The following is a 22,326-nucleotide window of genomic DNA, read 5'->3' as shown; positions in this document are numbered from 1 at the left end:
TCTCGGTTCTTTTAATAAATCCATGCACTGCGTTGATTCTTTTACGATATGTAAGCTCTGTTCCTGGTCTAGCTACCCTAATAAAAATCAAGACTTGTGTCCACCCTAAAGACCCCACTGGTATGAACCAGAAGCTGGTCTTGGAGGTTGACCTGAAACATAGTGCAGCCACCACTAGGGGGAGCTCACTGAAGGCAGCGTTATACATCTCCCATTGAGCTGAATAGTGTGAGCTCCCTCTAGTGGTGGCTGCAGGTAGCCAGAATTGTATCAGGAAAAAAACAAAGCTCTGACCGCTATAAAGATATTGATGGATCGTTATATATTTTTCTCTTTTCTCGGATGCAGTAAGGTTTTTTGACCCAAAAATTAATCTGATGGTGCGAAACTGCTGGTGACTGGTGCACTTAGCCAATAGAAAGGAATGGGATCTGTCAACAGCTCTGTTGTCATGAAAGTGTTAACGGAGCCCGAAAGCTATACACTCTGCACCTGTTCATGTAAACGTCTCTAGAGGTTTTATGGAAATTGCTATATAATGGGACTTTGCTGCGGGCGAACAGCTCCATCCTTCCTGCAATGTCATACGACCTGAAGACGTGGGGGAGGGGAGCGGCGGGTTACACGTCTCGTCACCTGCACTATGGACTTTTTTTTTCCCCTCTCGTTAATGGAGCATGGAAGTGACTTTAACTGGGATGAAGACTCATTAACTCTAACGCCTTCTTCAGCCTGGGAATCTGCGAGTGATTTACAGCTCTGCAGTGTGCTCAAGGGTTAATGCTTAAGTGTGGCCTTCAGAATGCACTAGAGCCCTGGTCTCCACCATGGGGCTCTCCGGAGGCTAGGGAACTGCAACTCCCAGCATGCTCCGTTTCTATTGGGGTTTAGGTGAACAGCTGAGCATGTCTCCATGCTGGGAGTTGTAATTTCAGAACAGCTGGAGGGCCGGATATTACTACCGCTGGAGGACCTCCAGAGTAACACAACATGCATATGGAAGTATGGGCCCATGGACTTCTACAGGTACGTGGGTAGGCAACCTCCAGCTGTTGTGAAACTACAACTCCCAGCATGCATACTTACTCTGCTCTTCTAAGAACTCACATAGAAATGAATGGAGCATGCTGGGAATTGTAGTTTCACAACAGCTGGAGTGCCGAAGGTTGCCGATCCCTGTTGTAGGACCTCTCCAGATATATGGTCTCTCTTGTTGATCAGCTATGGCAATGGATGCCGCCACGTGTGACACGCAGGGACAAGGCCCCACCGTCACCAGAATTATAGTGTAATTACCTGGGTAACAGGCTTCCACCATCTGCTCATCAATCATGTAACGTACTGAAATAAGGCAGCACAATGGACGGATCTACTATTCATCATAACCACAATGCACCACCTGCCCGAGAGCTGCAAGGTCAGATGTGCTGTTCAATGTAATCATTCTCCAGGCTAATCAGAGTGAGAAGCAGCCATTAAATACAACGTGCGTCAGCTTAAAGGGAACGTCCACCTTTCTACACCATTTTCACAATCTAAATAGTCTGTGATTATAGATGTACACAGTGACTGCACCAGCAGAATAGTGAGTGCAGCTCTGGAGTATAATACAGGATGTGACTCAGGATCAGTACAGGATAAGTAATGTATGTACACAGTGACTCCACCAGCAGAATAGTGAGTGCAGCTCTGGAGTATAATACAGGATGTAACTCAGGATAAGTAATGTAATGTATGTACACAGTAACTCCACCAGCAGAATAGTGAGTGCAGCTCTGGAGTATAATACAGGATGTAACTCAGGATCAGTACAGGATAAGTAATGTATGTACACAGTGACTCCACCAGCAGAATAGTGAGTGCAGCTCTGGAGTATAATACAGGATGTAACTCAGGATCAGTACAGGATAAGTAATGTATGTACACAGTGACCCCACCAGCAGAATAGTGAGTGCAGCTCTGGAGTATAATACAGGATGTAACTGAGGATCAGTACAGGATAAGTAATGTATGTACACAGTGACTGCACGAGCAGAATAGTGAGTGCAGCTCTGGAGTATAATACAGGATCTAACCGAGGATCAGTACAGGATAAGTAATGTAATGTATGTACACAGTGACTGCACCAGCAGAATAGTGAGTGCAGCTCTGGAGTATAATACAGGATGTAACTCAGGATCAGTACAGGATAAGTAATGTATGTACACAGTGACTCCACCAGCAGAATAGTGAGTGCAGCTCTGGAGTAGAATACAGGATGTAACTCAGGATCAGTACAGGATAAGTAATGTATGTACACAGTGACTGCACCAGCAGAATAAAAAATAAAAAAAAGAGGCCATATTTTAACCTTCATTTATGTTCAGAGCAGACAATGTACATGGATGGCCATATTTTAAATACACAACTAAATTCCACAATCTTGTTTATGTACAGCGCTGAGATCAAGAATGTGGAGCTGCCGGTTACTGCATAAAAAAAAATTATATAAAAATAGTCAAAAGTTATTTCTCAGCAATGTGCCACTCCCAGCTCTGGTACTGTATGGGAGACTTCCTGCGATGACCTTGATGTCCGCCATTGCTGAGCTGCTGCAGTGACACGATCAGCCATGCCCCTCATCATTCTCCTGCACTGAGAGACAGGCGGAGCTGCTCATACATCACCTGATCCTAAACAAAAAAAAAGGAAGAAATTATAATATGAGAAACTGGTCTGATGAACGTGACATCCTCCTCATACAGCTGATCGGCAGGGCGCCCACTATTTAGATATTGAGGACCTATGTTCACATCACAATTCCAGTAAAGAGAAGACGGAGTAAGAATCCAAGCACAGCAGCCATATATCATGTCCTGTGTCTGTTCATCATCTTTCAGATACAAAGGCAGAGAGAACTTTAGCAAAGTGCAAACTCCTCACAAACAGGAACCCTATCTAGGTCCTATAGAGGAAGCAGAGCTTCCAAAAAGACAAATCCATTCTCCAAAGAGAACCTGCCAAAATGGGCCCAGGACTATAACCACCACCAGCCGTCCGGGAAAAAAGAAAATGAGCACAACGTAGATTATAACAGATTACACCCATCAAGTGTTACGTGGACGTGCACACAAGATAACCAGTCGCATGCCGCCTCTACAGTCCCACACCGCATGCCGCCTCTACAGTCCCACACCGCATGCCGCCTCTACAGTCCCACACCGCATGCCGCCTCTACAGTCCCACACCGCATGCCGCCTCTACAGTCCCACACCGCATGCCGCCTCTACAGTCCCACACCGCATGCCGCCTCTACAGTCCCACACCGCATGCCAAACTCAAAGCAGCCTGATCGGCAGGTACCATCCGGGATATGTCATCAATGTCTGAATGGTAGGATGCCAACTCACGGTATACAGGCTCATTACGGCTGTAGTCATGTAAACAAAGCGCGATGGGAGGATGACTGCGCCAAAGTGGTGGGGGGATGGGGGGGGGTAATGAACAAGTAATAACTAAGGCTACTTTAACATCAGAGTTTTGCCCCCATTCTTTGTCAATGGGGACAACAGTGATCAGGATGCATCAGTTCCATTTTGTTGCTTATAAGACCGGACATGAAACCGCAGCAAGCTCAATGTAAGTCAGTGATGCCAGATCCGTCACCCATTGACTTACAACGATTTTAATACTGAATCTGGTTTTTCCGTTTCGATTCAATACAACCACATACGAACGGAACGGATGCATAGTGTTGTATGAAATGAATCTGTTTTTTTTATTAAGGTTTTGAGATCCTCTGCCGGATCTAAAAACCCGAAAGCCAAAACGCTGAAGTGAAAGTAGCCTCAGTTATACTTACTTGTTCAAACCCTGCGGATCGGAAGCACTATGGAGCGCTTCCGTTGGTTTTCTGTCTGCGCGTCCTCACCGTAAAAGAGTAGTGCATGCACTACTGTTTTGCAGTGCGGACCGTCTGATGCGGATCGCGGACCCCATTCAAGTGAATGGGTCCGGATCAGCGTCCGCAGATGGCTGGCACACTGTCGGTGACCGAGGCCTTAAGGGAATGTACCAGCTTTTTTGTACATGATTATGAGTACAAAATGTGATAATGTAGAGGAAGTCTTCAAGGTCCAGACCGTGGTACGGGTGGGCTTCTCTTCCATATGGGCCCCTTTAAGACTGATACTAATACATACACAGCTTACACCTACTGAGAAGAAAAACATATAGGGACTGAAGGAGGACTCTCACCATCTTGGAGACTGAGGGTTTCACTTTCTTGAAGGCTTCATCAAAGTGTTTCTTGTACACAAGGATGTCTCCTGAGAAGTCAATGCATAAGACAAGCGTAAGATTACTGGATGCCCCAGGATTTATATGGATCGGATGAAAGATCAGAAAAAGAACATCCTACAGAACATAGCGACCCAGTGTACAGGAAATGTATACAGAGTATATACACGAGAGTGCGAGGAGACAGAAGGTATAAGAGAGTCAGCGAGAGAGAGAAAATCAGAGTGACTATAATAGAGACAGTATCAGAGAGAGTATGAGCGAGATAGAGACAGAATATAAAAAAATGGAGAAAAAGAATAAAGATTTAGAGCGAGAGAGAGACGACAGGGCGCGCGAGTGTGAGAGAGAGAGAGAGAGAGAGAGAGAGAGAGAGAGACACACGACAGGGCGCGCGAGTGCGAGAGAGAAAGACGACAGGGCGCGCGAGAGAGAAAGACGACAGGGCGCGCGAGAGAGAAAGACGACAGGGCGCGCGAGAGAGAAAGACGACAGGGCGCGCGAGAGAGAAAGACGACAGGGCGCGCGAGAGAGAAAGACGACAGGGCGCGCGAGAGAGAAAGACGACAGGGCGCGCGAGAGAGAAAGACGACAGGGCGCGCGAGAGAGAAAGACGACAGGGCGCGCGAGAGCGAAAGACGACAGGGCGCGCGAGAGAGAAAGACGACAGGGCGCGCGAGAGAGAAAGACGACAGGGCGCGCGAGAGAGAAAGACGACAGGGCGCGCGAGAGAGAAAGACGACAGGGCGCGCGAGAGAGAAAGACGACAGGGCGCGCGAGAGAGAAAGACGACAGGGCGCGCGAGAGAGAAAGACGACAGGGCGCGCGAGAGAGAAAGACGACAGGGCGCGCGAGAGAGAAAGACGACAGGGCGCGCGAGAGAGAAAGACGACAGGGCGCGCGAGAGAGAAAGACGACAGGGCGCGCGAGAGAGAAAGACGACAGGGCGCGCGAGAGAGAAAGACGACAGGGCGCGCGAGAGAGAAAGACGACAGGGCGCGCGAGAGAGAAAGACGACAGGGCGCGCGAGAGAGAAAGACGACAGGGCGCGCGAGAGAGAAAGACGACAGGGCGCGCGAGAGCGAGAGAGAAAGACGACAGGGCGCGCGAGAGCGAGAGAGAAAGACGACAGGGCGCGCGAGAGCGAGAGAGAAAGACGACAGGGCGCGCGAGAGCGAGAGAGAAAGACGACAGGGCGCGCGAGTGCGAGAGAGAAAGACGACAGGGCGCGCGAGTGCGAGAGAGAAAGACGACAGGGCGCGCGAGTGCGAGAGAGAAAGACGACAGGGCGCGCGAGTGCGAGAGAGAAAGACGACAGGGCGCGCGAGTGCGAGAGAGAAAGACGACAGGGCGCGCGAGTGCGAGAGAGAAAGACGACAGGGCGCGCGAGTGCGAGAGAGAAAGACGACAGGGCGCGCGAGTGCGAGAGAGAAAGACGACAGGGCGCGCGAGTGCGAGAGAGAAAGACGACAGGGCGCGCGAGTGCGAGAGAGAAAGACGACAGGGCGCGCGAGTGCGAGAGAGAAAGACGACAGGGCGCGCGAGTGCGAGAGAGAAAGACGACAGGGCGCGCGAGTGCGAGAGAGAAAGACGACAGGGCGCGCGAGTGCGAGAGAGAAAGACGACAGGGCGCGCGAGTGCGAGAGAGAAAGACGACAGGGCGCGCGAGTGCGAGAGAGAAAGACGACAGGGCGCGCGAGTGCGAGAGAGAAAGACGACAGGGCGCGCGAGTGCGAGAGAGAAAGACGACAGGGCGCGCGAGTGCGAGAGAGAAAGACGACAGGGCGCGCGAGTGCGAGAGAGAAAGACGACAGGGCGCGCGAGTGCGAGAGAGAAAGACGACAGGGCGCGCGAGTGCGAGAGAGAAAGACGACAGGGCGCGCGAGTGCGAGAGAGAAAGACGACAGGGCGCGCGAGTGCGAGAGAGAAAGACGACAGGGCGCGCGAGTGCGAGAGAGAAAGACGACAGGGCGCGCGAGTGCGAGAGAGAAAGACGACAGGGCGCGCGAGTGCGAGAGAGAAAGACGACAGGGCGCGCGAGTGCGAGAGAGAAAGACGACAGGGCGCGCGAGTGCGAGAGAGAAAGACGACAGGGCGCGCGAGTGCGAGAGAGAAAGACGACAGGGCGCGCGAGTGCGAGAGAGAAAGACGACAGGGCGCGCGAGTGCGAGAGAGAAAGACGACAGGGCGCGCGAGTGCGAGAGAGAAAGACGACAGGGCGCGCGAGTGCGAGAGAGAAAGACGACAGGGCGCGCGAGTGCGAGAGAGAAAGACGACAGGGCGCGCGAGTGCGAGAGAGAAAGACGACAGGGCGCGCGAGTGCGAGAGAGAAAGACGACAGGGCGCGCGAGTGCGAGAGAGAAAGACGACAGGGCGCGCGAGTGCGAGAGAGAAAGACGACAGGGCGCGCGAGTGCGAGAGAGAAAGACGACAGGGCGCGCGAGTGCGAGAGAGAAAGACGACAGGGCGCGCGAGTGCGAGAGAGAAAGACGACAGGGCGCGCGAGTGCGAGAGAGAAAGACGACAGGGCGCGCGAGTGCGAGAGAGAAAGACGACAGGGCGCGCGAGTGCGAGAGAGAAAGACGACAGGGCGCGCGAGTGCGAGAGAGAAAGACGACAGGGCGCGCGAGTGCGAGAGAGAAAGACGACAGGGCGCGCGAGTGCGAGAGAGAAAGACGACAGGGCGCGCGAGTGCGAGAGAGAAAGACGACAGGGCGCGCGAGAGCGAGAGAGAAAGACGACAGGGCGCGCGAGTGCGAGAGAGAAAGACGACAGGGCGCGCGAGTGCGAGAGAGAAAGACGACAGGGCGCGCGAGTGCGAGAGAGAAAGACGACAGGGCGCGCGAGTGCGAGAGAGAAAGACGACAGGGCGCGCGAGTGCGAGAGAGAAAGACGACAGGGCGCGCGAGTGCGAGAGAGAAAGACGACAGGGCGCGCGAGTGCGAGAGAGAAAGACGACAGGGCGCGCGAGTGCGAGAGAGAAAGACGACAGGGCGCGCGAGTGCGAGAGAGAGAGACGACAGGGCGCGCGAGTGCGAGAGAGAAAGACGACAGGGCGCGCGAGTGCGAGAGAGAAAGACGACAGGGCGCGCGAGTGCGAGAGAGAAAGACGACAGGGCGCGCGAGTGCGAGAGAGAAAGACGACAGGGCGCGCGAGTGCGAGAGAGAAAGACGACAGGGCGCGCGAGTGCGAGAGAGAAAGACGACAGGGCGCGCGAGTGCGAGAGAGAGAGACGACAGGGCGCGCGAGTGCGAGAGAGAGAGACGACAGGGCGCGCGAGTGCGAGAGAGAGAGACGACAGGGCGCGCGAGTGCGAGAGAGAGAGACGACAGGGCGCGCGAGTGCGAGAGAGAGAGACGACAGGGCGCGCGAGTGCGAGAGAGAGAGACGACAGGGCGCGCGAGTGCGAGAGAGAGAGACAGGGCGAGCGAGTGCGAGAGAGAGAGACGACAGGGCGAGCGAGTGCGAGAGAGAAAGACGACAGAGCGAGAGTGTGAGAGAAAGAGTGTGTGTGAGAGAGACCGTATCAGAATATGTATGTATGTATGTATGTATGTATGTATGTATGTATGTATGTATGTATGTATGTATGAATGAATGAATGAGAGAGAGCTGCGATAGATATTCAAGTTCATTCCTATTACAAGAAACCCACTGTTGACAACATGTTATCTCACCTCTGGTGGCCGCAGGATCTGCCAGTAACACTGTGCTCCGCAGGGCACTCACTGAAGCCTCTCGTATGAGAGCAGACAGGTCAGCCCCCCTGTGCAGGGCAGAAAACACCCAAATTATAGGACAGTCTACATAAGAGGAGGATATCCGGTGATATAATAGAATTATTTGTGTCCACAAGCGTACGATGACACCACAGAGCAATGGGAGATGACGTCAGAACTGCGCAGCACTGGGGGGGGGGGTCTCACACCAAATGTATATGAGAGTCTGGGCAGTGTCGCCTGAGCCGAGCACTGGCATGGGAGGAATAACTGTCAGCCGAGCATGCATGTATGGTCAGGAGGGATAGCTGTCGGCTTAGCGTGTATGTGTGTTGGGAGGGATTCCTGTTCTAGCATGCATACATGTGGGGGGATAGCATCGGCTGAATAAGCATCCAGCCAACATCCATCTATGTGTATGGCGAGCTTAAAGGGGTTGTCTCACTTCAATAAATAGAATTTACCATGTAGAGAAAATGAATACAAGCCACTTACTAATGTATTGTGATTCTCCATATTGCCTCCTTTGCAGGCTGGATTCATTTTCCTATCACATTACTGACTGCTTGTTTCCATGGTTACGACCACCCTGCAATCCATCAATGGTGGCCGTGCTCGCACACTATAGGAAAAAGCACCAGCCTATGTGCGCTCCCACGGTCCAGTCCATCAGAGAGGCCAGTGGTTCTTCCTATAGTGTGCAAGCACGACCACTACTGCTGGATTGCAGGGTGGTCGTAACCAAAGATACGAGCAGCATATAATGTGATGAAAAAATGAATCCAGTCAGCAAACAAAGCAATATGGACAATCACAATACATTACTAAGTGCCTTGTATTAACTTTATCTACATGATGAATAACACTTGCTGAAGTGAGAGGACCCCTTTAAGATCTTCCGCAGTGAATATTAACTATCTGAGGTTAGCTCACACATAACAAACTATTGCCCAAGAGCTTACGGTTTATATCATGAAACATCTATCCATCATGTATAGGGATCTATATACCAAGGAAGGCGCTAGTCACAGCTGCAAAACACAGGTCTGCAACCTACATCATAATTGCTTCAATGCATCAAAAAAAATATATATATATTTAAAGAAAGAAAAAAAGCTATTTTGCAAATAAAAATTTAACATTATATGTAAAGCACCTATGAAACCTATGTGCCTCAGGGTTACAGACAAGACCCTGTCTGCAGAGGAGCTGTATACACAAAACGGTAGGAAATGTTTATTCAAGACATTTAAAGGGGGGGTTTTCTGATACAACTATTTACGGTATATCCAATGGCTGCACGTCTGAGTTTTACTCACGTGAAACAATCGCATTTCTCATCGTAGGCGATTACTTCCAGATTGACGTCTGGACCCAGTGGTGGCCGGGAGCCGTTCTGTTAAAAATCCAGAGGGAATTTTTTTTTACTTTCATATGATAATCTCAATGCTATGATTTTACATATTATTTAGAGACACACAACCCAAAAATTGGGGCTCGGCGATGCTTATGACCAGAAGATCGATGTAGGCCCAGCTAGTCATTACAGCAGCTTTCAGGTCTGGAGAGGCCAAGTGGGCGGGGGATGTCTAGAGTAGACTATGTGGAATAGTATTATCCAGGCAGGTCAATGGCAGACAACAAAGGACGGATGTCCATATACTGCATCGTCCGCCTCTATATGGGTGTGTCGGCATGCAAGGGTCGCTAGGAGAACCTCAGGAGCAAGTAAAGACATGCTGACAATGGAAAAAGTGGTCCTGTGACTGAATTAATGCCTCTGGCCCATATAGATTTAATCACTTTCTAAGGGTCACTGTGTGCTACAAGATCAACACACTCCTCTCCTGCAGCCGTCGTCATTCTAATTGGTTACACTGTATAAACGATCCATACATGCAATGCTTGGCGATAAAAGTTTAGTTACCTTAGTTATGGTCCTCAGGATGGCAAGACGATCACTCGGAGGAGGAAGCCCCACGTACAGGGTCTTATCCAGTCGGCCGGGGCGCAGAATAGCTGGATCAATGATGTCTGGAGAGGAGAATGAAGAAGAATCATGGCACTGAAGCTACACTGCACTGAACAAAAATAGCTTTTTGTAAGCACAGAAAATTCAGCACTGTAGGTCTGTAGTGTAATGGTAACTCTTCTTCCTGCCATACAGAAGGTCTGGGGGTTCAAATCCTTATGAAGACCTGTTAAAAAATGACTTCAGTAAAAGTCTATGCGCTGGAAGAGAGGCCCCCCCCCCCAACCCAAATCCAACACAGCTTCATTAGTATTCACTGCACTGACGTTAATACTAACGAGGCACAGATTGCAATCACGCTGGAGGACATGCACTCAGAACTCCATCATCTGACTTATATAATCCAGTTAGGTTCAATGCTGGTGTTATTTTATTATTTTGTTTGTGTAACCATAATGAAAACATGATCCAGAGCTCTGGACCTCAGACTGGGCTAAAGTTCACCTTCCAACAAGACAATGTCCCTAAGCACACTGACAACACAGGAGAGCCTTAGGGACACCGCTGTGACTGTCAGAGGCCTGACTTGAACCCAATGAAACATCTCTGGAGAGACCTGAAAATGGCTGTCCATCAACAGCCCCCTTCCGACCGGACAGAGCTTGAGAGGATCTTGCGGAAAGTCCCCAAATCCAGGTGTGCAAAGGGCCTCAAGACACGAGTCCCGGGCAAAGGGCCTCAAGACACGAGTCCCGGGCAAAGGGCCTCAAGACACGAGTCCCGGGCAAAGGGCCTCAAGACACGAGTCCCGGGCAAAGGGCCTCAAGACACGAGTCCCGGGCAAAGGGCCTCAAGACACGAGTCCCGGGCAAAGGGCCTCAAGACACGAGTCCCGGGCAAAGGGCCTCAAGACACGAGTCCCGGGCAAAGGGCCTCAAGACACGAGTCCCGGGCAAAGGGCCTCAAGACACGAGTCCCGGGCAAAGGGCCTCAAGACACGAGTCCCGGGCAAAGGGCCTCAAGACACGAGTCCCGGGCAAAGGGCCTCAAGACACGAGTCCCGGGCAAAGGGCCTCAAGACACGAGTCCCGGGCAAAGGGCCTCAAGACACGAGTCCCGAGCAAAGGGGCTCAAGACACGAGTCCCGAGCAAAGGGGCTCAAGACTCATGTCCCGAGCAAAGGGGCTCAAGACTCAAGTCACTGCAGGATTTTTATTTTTCCTTTCAATAAATTTGTAATGATTTTTAACATTCGGTTTTCTTCGAAGGAGCAACATAACAAAATGTGGAAAAAGTGAAAGAGTCTGAAGACTTTTTCAAATGCATTGTAGATATACTTGTCATTACGTCTATGGGTAATGGTGGAGGAGAATACAAACAATGTAGTCAATGGGAAAGATGACAACAGGAAAGAAGTGAGCTATCTTTGTGGGAGGCAATGACCTGTAAATACTTACCGATTAGGTCTTCGAGTATAACTTTATATGTGACACTGCCTGTGTCATGATGTGGATGACGATGAAATCTTTCAGCCAGTGGGAAAGCAGCAGCAGACTAGTGTGCCGACTTTGTGGGCAGCAGTGACCCGTCTATACTTGTGATTATGTTAGAAGGATAATGCTATATGGTACAACAGCTGGGTCACAATGTAGCTGGTGATGGAACAATGGAGTCACTGGTAAAGATGCCGGCAGCAGTAGAGTAGTGTGCCAAGTCTGTAGGCGGCAGTGACCTATGTGAACTTGCGACTAGGTCTTTGGTTATAATGCTATATGGGACAAGGGCTGTGTCAAGAGGTGGCCGAAAGATAGCAGTAGTACCGTAGTGTGCTGACAATCAATGACGTTCATATAAATGTAATAATATATTGAAAGTAGAAGGGTATAAAAAGGAGCAGTGTTGTCATGTGGCTGATGATGGCACAAAAGAGTCTGTGGGACCGATCATAGCAGCAGAGGGGTATGCTGACCTTGTGGGAAGCACTGACCTGTCCATTTATGTGATTATACAAAGAGCACATTTTAAATCAATTACACAGCAAGTAGCAGCAAGAGAGGTTATATTTGTGTTGGTCTTAAGGCTGTATTACACTGGCCGATAATCGCTAACGAGCTATCATCTCGCGGTGTAATACAGCTGCCGACTGCCCGATGAACGTTCATCGGGCAATGGTGCATACAAATCAACGCTTGCCGGCGGCAGATCATGCTGTCTAATAGCAGAGGTCTCCTCCAGTATCTAGCAAGTGATTGCTGGGAGGGAACGCTTCTCTCCTGACAATCGCTTGCTGATCTGCCTGTCTAATACAGGCTTGACCCTCTGTCATATGTCGCCCGAGAGGTAAACGCTAATTTTTGTGGGATGGCTCTGCATAAAACTACATAGACCACTACACTTTTCTATACCGTTAGAAATGAGGTATATCAGCCAGACCAGGGTCGGCTCCAGGTTCATGTGGGCCCTTGGGCGATAAATCCCAGTGGGCTCCCTTGAGGCATTTTTTTTTACATTTTCATGTATTCCTGTGGCTTCCACACCGTATAATGACCCCCCACTGGCCCCTATACAGTATAATGACCACTAGTGGCCCTTCACACAGTATAATAACCCCCCCCCCCCACACAGTATAATGACCCCCAGTGGCACCACACACAGTATTCAGAATAATGACCCCCAGTGGTTCCCACACTGGGGGTTATACTGTATGGAGGGGGCACTGGGGGTCATTATACTAAATGGGGGGCACTTTACTGTGTAAGGGGCCCTCACAGTGTAATGACCCCACAGTGGCCCCCTCACATACCTATCATTGCTGAAGCTCAGAGGAGCCGGCGGTCCTGTCATTCACTAACCGCAGCTCCCTGCGCGCCTTCTCTCCTCCGGCCCGCTGCAGCAGTGAGACACACGTCATGACGTCACCGCTGGGCCGGGCCTGGAGGAGAAAAGGAACTGTGCAGTGATGTAGCTAGAACTGACTGGGCCCCACAGCATATTTTAGTACGCCCCCCCAGTGGGTTCACATCACGCTTTACCTATCAGCTTGATGTATACAAATGTGCAGCACGCCACGTTTTTGTATCCTGAAGAGTCCAGTAAAAAAAATGCAGACGTGAACGTGTTTTTTTTTTACAATGGAACTCTATGGTGAACGGACGCCACTGTGCGGCATCAGTCTGAGGCATCTGTTATTAATGTATACATTTTTGGTATACATTAAACGGATGGCAAAAATGTGATGTGAACCCAGCCTAAGGGTCCATTCACACGTCCGTGGAATGGGTCCGCATCCGTTCCGCAATATCTGGAACGGGTGCGGACCCAATCATTCTCAATGGGGCAGGAATGGATGCGGAGAGTACACTATGCTCTCTGCATCCGCATTTCTGGAGCGCGGCCCCGATCTTCGGGTCCGCAGCTCCAGAAAAAAAATAGAACATGCCCTACACTTATCCGCAATTGCGGACAAGAATAGGCAGTTTTATGGGGGTGCTGGCCGGGTGTATTGCGGATCCGCAATACACTACGGATGTGTGAATGGAACCTTAGTGTCAGAATAATCACCAGTATACACCGGAGCGGAGCCGCCATGTACTGACAGAGCGCTGCCTGGTTCTGGTGGTCAGGGATGAGGACTGTTTCCCAAGGATCATTTATCTATTGGGAAATACAGGGCACAGTATAATACACTAGAATCTATATACTATAAAGATATTAGCCCCACCCTGGAATAATAATACAATTAGGTGGTCAATTATATATAGAAATACGTCTATGTTAGGCGTATTTCTGACACAGATTGTGGCGCAAAGGTCCTTAGCACCGCAATCTGCAACTTTTCCCCACTCATGCCAGGTCTAAAAAAGGGGGCCTGGGCAGGGAAGGGGATACAGTTATGGCCATACAGTTATTGGATAACACCGCCATACAGTGACCGGATAACACCGCCATACAGTGACCGGATAAAAGGGTATAAGGGGGCACAGTACAGGGAATGACTAGGGGCACTGTACAGGGTGTGGTAAGAGGGCACAATGCAGGGTATGAGGGGGCACAGTACGGGGTGAGGGGCACAGTCACATGACCCTGTGACGTTAGAAGGTCCTTATGGTGAATGCAGTTCAGATGCCACCATAATGAGAGGCAGAGGAGTGAGACAGGGCCCCTGGATGGACAGGAGGGGTGGGCACAGCAAGTATGTGGAAGGGGCTCTGAGGGGGATTCATACAAGAAGTAGTGGCAGGAGGTATGTGCAGGGCAGCAATAGGAGATAGGAGGGTGGAACAGGAGCTCTGGATACATGAGGGAGGAAAGAAGACAGCAGGGGCTCCATGAGGATAGGACAGGACAGGATATGGAGGGGAGGGCAGGTGTCCTGGAGGCAAACTGCTTACTGAGGCAGTAAAACAACCAAATAGCATGAAGCTGCTGGTCTACTACAGCATCCAGCAGCAGCTCGAAGAGTTCAGCCTGCCCACCCTCCTGTCTCACAGAGAAGAGACAGTCACAGTGCAGACTCACAGACTGTGTTCACACTGCTGCTCCAGCCCTGCGGTCTCTCTCCTCAGGCAGCACTACTTGTGTAGAGGGGGCTCTGCAGCAGCCGGCCTCATGTGACTATCAGTGGGCCCACCAGAGGTGTACTGCGTAAGTGAAATAACAGCAGTGTCATTGATGGAAGTGCTCATAATAGCTCAGTGGGCCCCCCCAGGAGCAATGGGCCCCGGCACTTGCCCGGGTATGCTGGGTGCTGACACTGGCCCTGAGCCAGACAGAGGCCAAAGGGACACTCTGGATACGTATGGCATATACGCCAAATGCAGGCCTCAAACATAATGTGAACAGAGCCATACTGAACAAGTGTAGCCTGCCCCTCACAATATACAGGTGAAACTCCCAAAAATTAGAATATCGTGCAAAGTTCATTTATTTCAGTAATGCAACTTAAAAGGTGAAACTAATATATGAGACTCATTACAGGCAAAGCGAGATATTTCAAGCCTTTATTTGTTATAATTTGGATGATTACGACTTACAGCTTATGAAAACCCCAAAGTCACAATTTTGAGGTACCCTTTGCTCAGGGGGTATGGAGTAATTAGCTGACTAGAGTGTGACACTTTGAGCCTTTGCACAATATTCTAATATTCTAATTTTTCGAGTTTCACCTGTACAAGGTACAAGAAGTAAAGATTATTACCTACCAGCCACTAAACTAGGAGCACTGTCCCTTTAAACAGGTCGGGAAAAAAAAAAAAAAAAAAAAAAAAAAAAAAAGGCTTCTATTTAAGGGTAGGTGAAGGTGAACAGGCTTTACTGAAATCTATCCTTCTCCATCTGAGTAAACAGCAGCTACTGGAATCCAGCCTTATCTAATCAGCACTCCACAAAGTCACCTCAAGCCTCTTCTCCAAGTGCTAAAACTGCAGCAGCCTGCCCCTTGTGCAAACACTGCAGAATGCTGGCTGATAGAGACCATTGAGGTGGATTTAGAAGTGCAGATGAGCAGCAGATGGTCAGGAAGGAAGCGCGTCGGCTGCTTGTTCAGAGGGGGTGAAGCGCTGCTATTGTGATCGCTCCTCCTCATACAGCTGCATTGCTTCTGGGCAGCAGATCGCGGTTTAGATCGCACGATCTGCTGCCCAGAAATGATGATAATTTATGTGCCTGCACTCGTTCATCCGCACCTTTACAGGGGCAGACTGTCCAGAACAAGCACTCGCAGGAACGTTCGTTCCCGATAATCTGCCAAATTATCTTGGCGTGTAAATCTATCTTTAGACTAAAATAGGTCTACTGTAAAACTACAACTCCCAACGTGCCCCGACAGCAGCTGGACAGGCACAGATTGGAGCCCACTGGTCTAGACTGATGTACAAGATCAATGCAGAACTCAGTCGCTATAAGGGCCATCAATAAAATTCTAGGGCAAACACAAGTCATACCCATTAACCCCTTCAGGATATGCGCTGGGCATGTGTATGTCGGATGTTGGCACTTTAAATATGGTGCCCGCTCCATAGTTTAGCGGAAGCCATAGCCTCCACGTTTCTGCTGTTTCACACAGCAGACACATAGGGCTATAATGTCTGCGATTGGCGATAATGCCAATCGCAGACATTTTAACCCTCAGATGCTGTGGTCAATTGTGACCACGGCATCTGTAGCAGTTTTCTCTGGGAGGGCTTGAACAGCTTCCCCCTCGCTAGATCGGGGAAGCCATTCTTTGGTGGTGATAGGCTGGAGCCTGCTGGAGGATACAGTGCCTATCACAAGTACGATATATTCTCATGGACGCCTGAATTTCCAATACGCTACTGCATAAAATCACATGGGTGTATGGGATCTAAAGAGGTATTGTTGCAAATCATAGTGTTTCTAATTCTGCGAGTCCAGGACTGGTGAGAAATGTCTCATGTTGCTGTGTTCATGTAGACTGACACAGTGTAACAATACTTCAGCTGCACAAGCAGGAAGCGGTTAGGGCTCTAATGAAATGAAACCCAAAGATGCATAAAATATCCCTATAATGAATAAACCATCTAAAGTGATAGCACAGTACCATGAGCCAATCAGAAGCGTCTGCTCTTCCCCCTCTCACAGCATACAAAGGCTCGCCCTTCTCACCCATCTTCAATTTACTGGTTAAAACATGGATGCTTTCATTCAAAATAGCGCCACTTCTGCCCACAGGTAGTGTGTGGTATTGCAACTCTGTCCCATTCACTTCCACAGAGCTGACTAGCAATACCAGACACTAACCCTGGGGGGAAAGCAATGCAGTTTTTATAAGAAAACATCCATTTGACCAATATACTTTTCTATTTTGTGTTCTTTGGCACAAGGGTTAGAGAAAGGCAAGTTGTTTTTTTTGGTGGATTTCAAAGCAGAAATGAACGCAGAGCTCACCTGGGCGGTTCGTAGCGGCCATGATAAAAACCTGCCGTCTGGACTCCAGGCCATCCATCTCTGTCAGCAGCTGGTTGACCACCCTGATGCTAGCTCCGGACTGCGAGAAAGGAGAGAAGAGATTGTCACATGCAGTGAAATACAGAAAAAAATCTGCTGCAGCGCGATTTCCTCTGGGGATTAGATGGCAACCTGTGCTATGTGATGCCCAGGGGTGCAGTACCACCTAAAAGGGGTTATCCAACCCATGCAATGCCCGAGCCCCTCATATAGATTATACTTCCCCGACACCCGCGCCGCCCACATGGTCGCCAAGGCAACTCCCTAGCGTCACCCGGGATGCTAGGGAGGCTGGTCCCCGTCGCGGCCTGACTTTGGCTGCTCCCCCCGATGTTTTGATCCGCGCAATGGGGGAATGTAGCGGTATCAGGAGCGACACGGGTGCAGGGGTAAGTATTATCTATGTGAGGGGCTCAGGCATTGGGAGGGTCATTATAGGGGTTGGATAACCCCTTTAAAAAAGGTATGACAAGAACAAGACAAGATTTTCATGAGATTCAAGAGTTTATCCCCTCTCCATTTAATTCTCAATGAAGAGAATTATTTTGCCTTTTCTGGTTCTGGAGCTGCCGGCTGTGTGCTCAGTTGCTTTTAATTAAAGCATTTAAGATACACTCTGGTGCTCCAAATCAAGGTACTCGAAGGGGTTAATATCCACATGTAGTAGAGACAGACACTGACACACAGGTGAGTCAAAAAATATCTCTCTGTTTATTACAATGAGTTTTTACATCTTCAGAGAGGGGCGTCCCCCTCTGAGGCTCATGCCATTATTTCATTGGCTAAGAAGGAAAAAGAGATAAGAAGAAAAGAGATAACACTTGGCGTCTTAAAAACTTTGGTATGTGAACTTAATGTAAACATCTGTGTGCTAGCGCCATCTTGTAATGGCGTCTCACTAACATTAATACTGCATAGGTCATATATGACACTTCAAGGAGGTGCCTTTTTATAGGCAATGAGTATACATGGGTATTATCTAACTAAGTAATTGGCTCAAGCATTCTACCACAGTCCATACATCATCCTTGACACATCTGTAGGCAGAGCAGAGGACAAGCACTGGCTGTGAAAGTGATGCCGCTGACTTCCCCATACAATAGATGCCGATACAGAGCTCAGGGGAGAAGTCCGTGACTGCAAAATCTATCTAAACACAGAGCTTGTTGATGGTCTCTAACAGGGGCGGACTGGGAACTTAAAGTTGCCCTGGAAGAAAAAAAAAAAACCTAAAAAGTGTCCCCATTTTCTAGGCAGGTCCAAATTAACAGAAGGCAGGGCAACACAAGTAGGTGGGGTCAACAATACCATAGCACAAAACACCATCCCAGCAGAACTAAGTAACACAGTGCAGCACAATATATTGCCCCAAAAGCTGGCCCTCTGTGGTGGCCATCAATAGCTACCATCTTCTGTCCTCCTCCTCCAGTTGTCTATGGAGCAGGAGGACGGCAATACAGTTGAATGCAGGAGGGCACTTTCTTCTGCCTGCCAGGTTCATAAGTACCTGATGCTTCTAGCATTAAGTAATGCTGAGATCATCAGATTGCCATGTACCCGACCGGGAGCCGCAAGGAGACCTCAGGCGGCCTTGTGGACATCTGCCCACCTGGAAATTTCGCTGTATGGTCTTTGGCCAGTCTGCCCCTTGGGAATTTCCCTCAAATCTTTCTTCGCTTACACATCCCAACCCCGTAATGAGCATCGGTAGGAACTGAAGGTGCTGAGCTCCCATATTTAAGGCCGACCAGTGGTGAAAACAAATCCGACGAAGCATCAGAGAGGAATAACATGTCTGTAAAAAGTGCTCTGGGTCTTTATGCAAAAAGTATTTGTATAACTGGCAAAGTAGTTCCCTCGCATGAAGAACAGCATGCGTGCAAGAGAAAGAAAATCCTGAACCCTTTGATTAAAAATTCCCTGTATACAGCTCTTATGCAGACCTATGTGTTGTTGTGCCTTTTCATAGGTATATAACATTTATATCAAAATATCCTAATTATAGTGGATTTCATATATAAAAGGCCATGTGTGTTATATTCACCATTGTGTATGTATTTTAAAGTAGGAAAGAGGTTCATGGAAAGGTCACAGTTCATGTACTTTTTTTCTCTGTAGATGTAGCAGTCTGAGAACAGTCATTCTTGTCTCCTTGTGGATTTATGACTGAGATAAGGATATTTTCTAGACTGGTGCTAATTACCCATACAGTTTAAAGGGAACCTGTCACAGGGATTTTGGGTATAGAGCTGAGGACATATGCAAATTAACCTGAGATGAGTCCTGTACGTGAGATGAGTCAGGGACAAGACTCATCTCAGGGTAATTTGCATATGTATCAAATCGTTTTTTTGACACAATAAAAGCACACAGAGCTATGGGGACTGGATATTGCAGATGTGCTAGCAGACATCTAGAAACCCATGTCCTCAGCTCTATACCCAAAATCCCAGTGACAGGTTCCCTTTAATGTCTATTGATGAAGCAGAAAATCTGTGATGTATATATATATATAATGAATATTAAGTTTTTAGTATAAGATAATCAATAGGACATATGTATCGTTTTAAATTGTTGAATATTATGAAGGACGTCAATGCATCTATTATCTTATAGATTTCTCACTAGGAACGCATACACTCCTAAAGCGTGATGAGAAGAATTTAAAGCGTAGACTGTGTTAATGATTCCTCGTTCAGTTAAGATGGTGTTATTTTAACAATCAATCACCCGTTGAAGGGACAGAAGAGACACACATGTCTGTGAGAGTACAAGGTCCATTATGTTTTTATCGGTACATAAATTTGAGAATATGGGAAAAGTCTAAATGGTACCACAAAGTCTATGCCTTAATTGTTTTTTGTGTCAAAATTAATCCCTTAGCTCTGATTTAGGATTCCATATACTATCTGTATAGAATGTAAGAGGAATCAGACCTGGGCAGTTAACCCTTAATAGTGAGGATGTTAGTAGCTTATGCAATAGTGCCACAGAGGTATGAATAGGTAACATTGCACCAACAGCTGAAATGCATTCTGGGTGATACAGTGACATCATAGTCATTATCATATGTACACGCCTAACCGACAATGATTGGAAAAGTCCAAGTTAGGAAGGGGTGTCTAACTGATAAGTTTGTGATCATAAACCACACACACATGAAGGGAAAAGAACAACAGGGAGCAACAGAAGAGAAAGAAAGAAAGAAAGAAAGAAAGAAAGAAAGAAAGAAAGAAAGAAAGAAAGAAAGAAAGAAAGAAAGAAAGAAAGAAAGAAAGAAAGAAAGAAAGAAAGAAAGAAAGAAAGAAAGAAAGAAAAAGAAAGAAAAGAAAGAGACCCCAGGAGAAAAATCCCAATGATCAGAACGGACCTTCGAACTGACTTCCCTTAGACTCTGCATATCATCTGCATTCTCGAGTAACGTATGACTATTATGTGTAGTATTGATTGAATTAATTGTCCTGATATTTAGCAACTCCCTGCTTTATTGCGGATGTGTAATGTTAAAAAGTACTACATCAATATTATCACTATTCAGTAAAGATGCCTATTACTAAATAAAAGATCTAATATTGATATCAAAGAAACTCGCTGATTGGAATATGCATATTCCCTAGTCTATATCAGGCCTGATAATTTATAACTTATGTAGCAATACTACCCGATATCCGAGATTGGTCATAGTTTGAGCAGAGCAAGGGGGTTCGTATCTGTAATCATCACTGTTGAGTGTATATCTCATAATTGTCGTCGAGATGCTTGTATTACATTTTATGTTTGAGAGGTGATATGGAACGCTGGTAGTCTTGTTAGAGCCATCTAGTGGCGAATTTTGGGTACGGCATATCACTGTATATTATTGAGTTTTTACATTCATTAAGCTTTGACTGCATTTTAAGTTATTGTATAATAAATCATTTATATTTTTGCATAGATGCTTGTACATTATTTTACTGATTGCACAATACAATTAAATTAACAACTATCTCTTTTTGAGGTGTTTTATATGTCCACCTCTAGGATCAATTCCCTTTAAAAAAAAATCCTTTGATCCTATGTTTTATATAAAGCATTTGCTTTATATCCCCGACAGTGTCCCCATGGTTACAAGCTCAATGTAGTCTGATCCTGAAGTCATATTATCTTCCATTTGCCCAGTTTATTTCTGCTTGCAGTAATTCGGCAGGTAAGAAATAAGAAGGGGGTGGATCAGACTACATAAGGGTTGTTTGTAGTCAGTAACCATGGAGACACAATTATGCCTAGGAGCTGTATGCACAAACCGGTAGGAGATTTTTAATTAAGGCTATTTGAAAAGTTGCTTCACGCTATGATGCACTGGTTGCAAAACTTTACATATTCTTTAAAGAGGCTATATTACTTCCCCAAAACTGTACCACTCTTGTCCACAGGCTGCATCTGGTATTCAAGTGAATAAGGCACAAGCCATGGACGAGGGCGTCAATGATTTTGGAGGAAAGCAGCCATGTTTTTCTAATCTCATACCTACGGCTCTGATAGGTAATGTAGGCTCACCCAAATACGTAAAGGGCCTATGGATTTGGAGAAAAATCACTTACTTCATGGCTGGACCTTCGAGGGCAAAGAGAGTCAATTTCATCGAAAAATATGACGCAGGGGGAAGAGTTTGATGCTCTCTGGAAAACCTGCCGCACGGCTCGTTCACTTTCACCAACGTACTGAAAAACGGGAAAACACGGGTATCACTGTATATTTGAAGGCCACTGAGACTTAAGGTGCATTCACACAAACTTTTGATGGGTGTGCCCCTGTTGCGGACCGCACAGGCCAGGTGCACCATGTATGAACCCACTTCAATGGGTCCGGGATCCGCTAGACATGCGCTATCTTTTGCAGTGCGGAGGTACAGACCCCGAAGTACTTGGAAGACCGGTCACTGATTGATATCATATCACTAATATGAATTGTAATAGTGTAATACTTCATTTGCCCTGTGGGGGCGCTGCAGGATAACTGGACACTTACCGCCAGGTTCCTTTGAAGATTATATCTGATCACAGACTCTACGGGACACCTAGTTGAACAGCTTATTTTTGGGGGACTAGAGATGAGTGAACCAATTCAAACAAATCCAATTAACTCTAAAATTCTCACCTCGGGCACTGACGGGCTGACCCCCGCTGCTCAAGAGAGTCCTTCTTTTTTTCACATGGCCAGACATCTAAACTGGTCGCATCAATCTTGCGCCTGTGCCACTACACTGACGCATGACGCCACTATGCTGTCTGAGCAGTGCATATACCGCCTGTGCATGTGCCGCTGGCGTCTGGGTACACGCTCGGTGCTCCAGGAGGCTGAATGAATGATTTCTTAAAATCTTTTCCCTCATCTTACAGGAGGAACCTTCT

General features: G+C 48.0%; 1 protein-coding gene across 2 annotated transcripts in view; it reads right to left on the bottom strand.

Moving 5' to 3' along the window:
- Window positions 1–2,329: 2,329 nt before the first annotated feature.
- The window catches only part of NVL (nuclear VCP like), a 44,194-nt gene continuing 24,197 nt past the window's right edge, over window positions 2,330–22,326 (bottom strand). For both annotated transcript variants that reach the window (XM_040430573.1, XM_040430574.1), the window contains exons 17-23: window positions 21,517–21,636; window positions 16,877–16,976; window positions 9,926–10,032; window positions 9,318–9,394; window positions 7,957–8,045; window positions 4,237–4,307; window positions 2,330–2,672 (exon numbers count right to left, since the gene is read on the bottom strand). In XM_040430573.1, coding sequence (XP_040286507.1) covers window positions 2,622–2,672; window positions 4,237–4,307; window positions 7,957–8,045; window positions 9,318–9,394; window positions 9,926–10,032; window positions 16,877–16,976; window positions 21,517–21,636 — 615 coding nt within the window. In that variant the 3' untranslated portion in view covers window positions 2,330–2,621. The remainder of the gene's footprint in view (window positions 2,673–4,236; window positions 4,308–7,956; window positions 8,046–9,317; window positions 9,395–9,925; window positions 10,033–16,876; window positions 16,977–21,516; window positions 21,637–22,326) is intronic.

Source organism: Bufo bufo, chromosome 4 (genome assembly GCF_905171765.1).
Source record: "Bufo bufo chromosome 4, aBufBuf1.1, whole genome shotgun sequence".
Lineage (NCBI taxonomy): Eukaryota > Metazoa > Chordata > Amphibia > Anura > Bufonidae > Bufo > Bufo bufo.
The sequence above is the reverse complement of the archived record's forward strand: the minus strand, read 5'-3'. Positions and strand labels throughout refer to the sequence as shown.